Source organism: Coffea arabica, chromosome 6c (genome assembly GCF_036785885.1).
Source record: "Coffea arabica cultivar ET-39 chromosome 6c, Coffea Arabica ET-39 HiFi, whole genome shotgun sequence".
Classification (NCBI taxonomy): Eukaryota; Viridiplantae; Streptophyta; class Magnoliopsida; order Gentianales; family Rubiaceae; genus Coffea; species Coffea arabica.
The window spans coordinates 20,799,429-20,806,938 of NC_092320.1; the positions used below are offsets into that span (position 1 = coordinate 20,799,429).

The window sequence follows — 7,510 nt, forward strand, 5'->3', positions numbered from 1 at the left end:
TTAAATGAAACAAAGAGGGCATTTTCCATTTTTGGTTCATGAAATGAACCCACTTTGCATTTTACTGCCAGAAGTCTGATGTTCAAGCTAAGCCAAAGCAACATATAATCTTCTTGCTTACAACACATTCCAAGCACTTGGCAGCCACACAGTATAGCTTCAACTATGGAAAACCTTGTAGCCTCCACATGTTACCTTAAGAAGCCTCTCAAGGAGACTGGTTAGGGGCCACTTTGTTATTTCATTAGGACATAGTTCTAACTACACTATCAATTAACTTAGCACACTGATAATTGCACCAACCTGTGGGAAGTGTTAGACTAAATTGAAGTTCAAGCAATTAAAAAAGTACATGATTGCAAATCATTCAAGAGGAATTCACTATAGAGAATCCTCCTGGTCCCTAGTAAATATGAGGATGGCTTGGAGCTGCAACACTAGACAGAAAGTATTTAATTTGGTTTTGATTTGCAAAGCTATTCACGATACTTGTCTAAACATAGGGCAAGTTACATTAAAAACAAGGCAGACTATCAATGCTTTAGTTGGGCAATTTCAGATTGAAAGATAACAATGCTGCATTAAAACATGAAAATAAAAGAAATATGATAGATAACCTTCTTCCATCCCCCATCTTTTCCTTTCTCTACATGTCTATGTGTGCTGAGTGTGTGAGTTGCAGGCATCAATTCAATATAACTGAAATGGAATTTGGGTCGGTAAATTTGATTATTGGAAGGCTCAAAAATTTTGAAGTCTAAGATACTCCTAAATGCTATGCAAAAAGTTTCCAATGTGAAACAATTTTGGGGAGAATATCTGAAGTCCATCAGTCCAAACTTAAGAAGAATGGCAATCGATTTCAAATGCAGCAACATAACATCACTGTCAAAACTTTTAGTCTGGGAACAAGGACTTGGTCACAGCAACTTGTTTGTTCACAGTGTTCTATCAATAAATGAAATCAACAAACATGTTTAATGGGATAGCAAAACAACCAATGAGTAAGTATAAATATTGTTCATCAAGATGAAAGGTCACTTCCATGGTCACTGTATCTTCTCAAACTAAATATTACTACAAAGAAGCAAAAGGTTCCATGAGCTTATGAAAGAAATTACTTGTTTTCTAAATTTAATTTCTTTAACTGTTCATTCTTTAACAAAGTTTTAGTTCTTTACGAATTTGGTTCTCATCAATAAGATTTTAAAGCATTGTTCAACAATTGCAGCAAAAAAAATCAAATCAAATAAAACTGTTACTACTCAAATAAGGTTGAAAATTTTAAAAACATTGCATAATCACGTAAATCCACCATATTTTCGCCTAAATAATTGTATTTGTACTATTTTATACACCTTCCAAACTTTTTGTAATAATGTTAATACATATTAAGTATTTGTCTAATAATAAATTCAGTGACATAATTATGTATCTTCTTATCAGTAATGTCTGTTTCACGAGTATTAATGGTGTAATTCTTCTATATGAAGAAATTACTTTCTGTTTTTTACTCTTACTGCTTAAATTAAACACTATAGATTGACTAAGCTCATTGAAACTGATAGAATCCTGCACCTAAACATCACCTCAACTTTGTATGCTTCAGTCATATACAGATAATTCTAGTACAGTGATGAATGTACTTCTTCATAGTTCACTACCGCCTTTGATCTTTCACTTGATTATTTAATTACATCTATCAAGAATATGCTATATAGTGTTACCTAATTTTTTTGGTAGCAGCTCTATAAAAGATATTTTGGTAAAAGGATGTATGTGATTTGTGAAAGAAACTCCAGCAACTAATTAAAAGTGATGAATGTAATTCTTCATAGTTCACTACCACCTTTGATCTTTCACTTGATTATTTAATTACATCTATCAAGGATATGCTATATAGTGTTACCTAATTTTTTTGGTAGCAGCTCTATAAAAGATATTTTGGTAAAAGGATGCATGTGATTTGTGAAAGAAACTCTAGCAACTAATTAAATCTCTATCACATAATTATTCAATTAAAACATATCAATGTTTATACTATACATGCAGTGTCCTCACAAGATTTGTATGGCAAACTGAGCACCATTATCAAAGTCATTGGCCAGAATAAATGACGTGTAGTAAAAGGATGCACTTGGTTTCTGAAAGAAACTTAAGAACTAAATTAACTTGACACAAAAGTAAAATTAAAAAATGGGAAAGTCAAATGTGAGAGATCCAATCTTGATTCTTGAGCAATTACCCTTGAATTTTAGGACTAAAAATCAAAAGGCAATACTTAGTATTTGGCTTTCTTTTTTGATAACTAAAGTTTGTTCACTCTTTTCAGATCTTCACTATTGCATCAAAAAAATGAAATTAGCATAAAGTGGTATAACGAACTAACTTGATTATCTGCATCATAATATTTATGCATTTGAATTTCATGATTTGAGGTCATGAAGTCATATTAGAACCAACGTGGACATAAAAAGTACTTATTAGGTACTTATTCATAAAATCAACAACTTTAATGTATCTCTACCTGAGATCAAGTATGTTCAGAATAAGGAACATTAACATAGAGGGCTCCATTTCGATGGGGTGTTTTTAGAAAGCTTTACTGTAGATGGGCTTGTCAGAAACATCTTTGAGCGAAGTTCCGTAAGTTTTAATTAGAGTGTGCCAGTGTCAGAAATATTATCTTGCTTAATACTAGATGTTGCTTTAGCTAGAATAGTCTTTTCCCATTTGTGACCCCCCCAAGACAAAAATGACTTGATCTATTAAATTAAAAGATGTTTGTGAATTTGTTTTCCCATATCTTACATCTATTTTTATCAAAAAAATTACTGATAAACTTTTTAAAAGTGGACAAGATTGATTGAACTCTAAAGGAAAGGCCATTGAATATTGTTCTAAGCACAAAGATATTTGAAGAAAGATATAATTTATCATGCTTGAGCCAAAGTAAAAACTGTGGAGAATAAAGGACAAACGAAATTTGCTTGAGGAAGCATTATTAGTTTGGCTCTATGTGATTTATCATGGAGAAATAAAAAAGAAAACTTTCATGTAATTAAGAGTGCCTGGCGGAAGTGGCTACCTATGTGAAAATGACAAATTTCAATATTCAAAATTTGGACTCTTCTCTTACAGACAACCATATACTCATGGAAATCTCAAGAGAGCTCAAGTTTTTTCAATCATAAGGTGTTAGTTCCCTTAAAAGACTGCACTTATCCCTTTTTCCTGCAGGCAAGTACACATAAATACTTTTATGCTCCCAACATTTTGCCTTAGCTGTTACAGCAGTCAACTCGAATTGTCCTCATAAGAATTCCTATTCATTAAGTGCACATCAATATATAGACTACTGTACCACTAACATCAATCAAACACCCAAGGACCTAGAAATCCTACATAAACCTGAATTCCTGGATATGTAGTCAACTTATTAAATAGAATGCAAACCTCTAGCATGACTGACCTGTTTTAGCTTCTTTCATTAATTCATCATCCTGGGGAAGAAAAATCATTCCAACACCTGTGTGCAACGTATCAAATGCAGCAATCCCCTGCTTGACAGCCCAATCATTAAAAAAATCCCAAGGAATAGATGTCATCACTCCAGAACCATCACCGGAATCATTATCTGCTCCACAACCTCCACGATGTTCCATACAGCCGAGGGCAGTAAGAGCATCCTTAATTATGTCGTGTGATGCTTTATTTTCCAAATTTGCAATAAATCCAACTCCACATGCCCCTCTTTCTGATATTATATCCTCCAAATTTGCAACCTTCAAACAAGAAAATACAATCAAAATACCTGTGAAGTATTTTTATGTGAAATAGATAATAAAAAGGACAAAGACCCATAGTGTATCTGCATATATCTTTATTCCATATATGGTAGACACATAAGACTTCATAGTTCTAATGAATTTAACTAAACAACTTCATATGACTTTTTAAGGAGCATAAGACAGCACAAAAGTAGTTACCAATAAAAAATTCGCAGTTACATCTAAAAATACTTGGGGATGGAACTTGACAGCTTGAAATCATGTGATTATAGCTTTATTTTTATGCTAAAAGCTATTTTCTAGTGTTCTTAATTGCTTTTTATCTTATTTTAAGCTGTGAAAAGCTGGCTCCAAGAAACAGCTCTTGAGGTGCTCCAAAAACAGTGTTTAACTATTCAAAATTTACAAAAAAAAATGTGCTTCTATTTACTTAACAGATTTTAAATAATCAAAACTTTCTTAGCCAACTTAAAAAAAAAGCACCAAAAAAAATAGCTGTTCTTTGAATAAGCTGTTAATTAATTTGTGGCACGTGATTCAGCTTTTCAAATTCACAAGGAAAAATGTGTTTTTCTTCATTCAACAGATATTCTACAACCAACTTCTTCATAACTGACTAAAGAGAACAAAAGCTGTTTCTAAAATAAGTACTTAGTTAAATAATGGCATGTGAAATTGAGTCACCCGCGTGACATGCCAACCAAACTCAACAACAAAGACAGTGTCTTTTATCACAACTTCAATGAAGCTTAAACTAAAAATATTATTAGAAATCTATGCAAACAAACATTTGTAAATGAACTAAATACAAAGTAACGAAAAAAATAACCCCCTTTTTAATCTGAAATTATGAAAAGGTAGTGGGAGGTTATCAACATATCTGCAGGCAGAATAAATGGTCTTGTTATTTCAAACATGAATTAAATTCCTGTACCACTGTCTGCTTGTAGTTTCAGTTTCTCCCTAGTAAAGCAGTCAAACTAGAATGAGAAATGCATGTTTATTGTTTTTCTTGGTTTGCCTCTTAACCTCAGTCACGCTCAGATCAGCATTTAGGATGATCATAGACTCTATGCAGATGATCATAGTCAAGTGAGTACTCCTGCAGATGATCTATAATTTGTTTAGAATGATCAGAACATTCTGTTGACTGATATAACGTCCTAAGATGAGCTTGACCTTAAATGCGACTTGTGGTCACTAGTTATGATTGCTACAGAGGAGGCATTCTTATAGAAATGGTTCTGGCGTTATCTAAACAATGCAAGAACTAGCTTGCCCTTTTGCTCCACTTATCTCAACAAAATTCCAGAAACAGAATTTCATGTAGATATGCTATTGCCTGGATGTTGAAGTATTCTCTTTCTTCCTTAAAATGTCATAGGAGCTGATAAACCATCTTATTCAATGGAGTTCAAAACACCTAACCAGAGTCACCTTCCAAGAAATGTCAAATTCCAGAGAAATAAAATTTACTGTAAAATGGTCATGCAAGATGAGGGCATTATCCATCCTACAGATCATTCACAATGTACCCCAAACTGTTGCAAAAGCATCAAGATTCTCTCGTTGAAGACCAAGAAGTAACCTCTTGGGAAATTCCATGCTCCTTATTAAAAAGCATTCAAGTTGTCCCTTCACTAATGGATTCCAATAATGAGAAGCTGCAATTCACCACTAAAAGAAGTATCATGCTGCACAAAGGTGCATAAATTCTAATATAAAATTTGATCATAGTGCAGAAAAAATAAAAGAACCCCTTTGATGCTAACAGTAAATCAACTTCCTCTCGAGAAGTTGAAGGTTGATCCTGACAAACCCCACTCAACTCCTCAGACAAATCCAATCCACATGATTTCATCAACTGGTATGGGCTTGCCTTAGACGAAAGAAAGCTCAGTTCATTAAGTAAAGCAACAGTCTAGTTCACTCTGTTTTCGATTGATTATCAAGAAAAACATTGCTGCTTCTCAATGTACTGATTCTAATTAACCCCAATTTTTCGAACAACTAGTCATAAGAGCAATGTTTCTCCTCCATATCCTGCTCCTAATAACTAAACCAGAAAATCACCATCAATTTTCAAAACATATTAGTAAGCATCAATTTTCAAAACATATTAGTAAGCACACATTTTAATTAGCTATTGGAAAATATCCATTCAACCCCTTCAATCAAGCAAGATATCATTCATCACACCATTTAGGGGACACTTTCCCTGGCACTATACCATTTCCCAAAAGCACTAAGCAGCATGTTTCTAGTAACAGTACAAACAGAAAAACTGCTTGAAATCACATAAAGCAAACCTACAAATCTATCACCCCAAAATCTCAGGCCTCTGTCGGCTGACTCATTAAAATGCTGCTACCAATATCAATGAAAGGCCACCAAAATACAACACTGTTTGATATATGTAATCACATCTAAATTGGGTTTTCAATGTGCTAAATGAACAGCTGGACAAGAGAAAGATAAAAGACAAAACTTTCAAAAGGTAACAATTCTATCAACCTACTGCTCCATTGTTCTATTTGCTAGTCCAATGATCATTAACCTGCCTAAACTAATCCCTACACAAACGACAACGCCAAATCCATATTTAAACAAAAACAAGAACGACCAATTATTAAGCTGTAATAAATTTAAGCTAATGCTGCTCCGAAAACAATTCAACAGAAAGCTCAGAACAGAGAGCTTAGAAACAAACCTTGGGCTTTGAATCATCATCAGAATGGGAGGGTACTTTAGAAGAGGAAGTACCAATGCGTTCAAGATCAAGAACAGCCCGGATAGAAGACGAAGACCAATTATTTCGTCCTAACAGACCACGTGCCGAAGGGGTAGTGGACGAAACTCCAAGTTTCCGGCGAGACCTTCTGAACTTACACCCCAGTCCAACAAAATCAACAAAAACCAAGTCCCTTGCATTAGAACTGGAGTAAAGCAGTCGTGGGACGACGTCAGGTCGCCCCACAACTGACTGCACTGAAGACATCAGCTCTTCTTCTCAATATTCACAACCAACGAACCCAAGAATGCTGGCTGTAAATGGCAAAGGGGGATGTGGGGAGAAATGGGATTGTGGGGATGAGGAAAATGTGTGGAGTGAAGGGAGGATGTGGGGATAAAAAGGACGAGAGGTCGAATTGGGAGGCTCTGGTTTTTTTCTGTATGGAAAAAAAAAAAAATCGAAGGATACGGTCTGCGTCAGTGTGGAGTTCACTTCCGACTTTCGTCTGCTGACGACGATGATGGATTTGATTTGTGCTGTTTTTTGTCTTGTTGTAGTGTTTGTTAGAGGGCGGTGAGGAGTGAGGTGTAGCTTGGCTGCTTCGACTTGGCGACTGTCTGTTGGAGCCAAGGGTCAGGTTTATGATCCATCGAACGTGTGGAGAAGAGAAGAATGAAATGTCAGCCGTTTTTGGTGCAAACTTCTGTCTTCAACAGGATGCCGTGGCTCTTCTCAACTTCTATTCTATGTCAGGCAAAAATCAGCTTCGTGTTTAACTATTCTGTATTTATTAATAGCACCGTCTGTTCCATTTCTGTTTAACTATATGCATTTATTAATAACTCTTAAGATTTTGTCTATATTCGGTGGTCCCTGTTTAAGTATCACGTGTATTTATTAATAACTTTTAAGATTCTATTAGAGGTTAAGTCCAACGGTAGAGTACACGTTGAAATTAAATAAAAATGGGACAGACGAAACAGAG

At 34.7% G+C, this 7,510-nt stretch overlaps 1 protein-coding gene across 1 annotated transcript in view; it reads right to left on the reverse strand.

The window, feature by feature from the left end:
* Positions 1–7,279, reverse strand: part of LOC113694059 (ferredoxin-dependent glutamate synthase, chloroplastic) — a 31,273-nt gene extending 23,994 nt beyond the window's left edge. The window contains exons 1-2 of the mRNA XM_027212914.2: positions 6,502–7,279; positions 3,473–3,785 (exon numbers count right to left, since the gene is read on the reverse strand). Of these exons, the coding sequence (XP_027068715.2) occupies positions 3,473–3,785; positions 6,502–6,789 (601 nt within the window). The 5' untranslated portion in view covers positions 6,790–7,279. The remainder of the gene's footprint in view (positions 1–3,472; positions 3,786–6,501) is intronic.
* Positions 7,280–7,510: the final 231 nt, after the last annotated feature.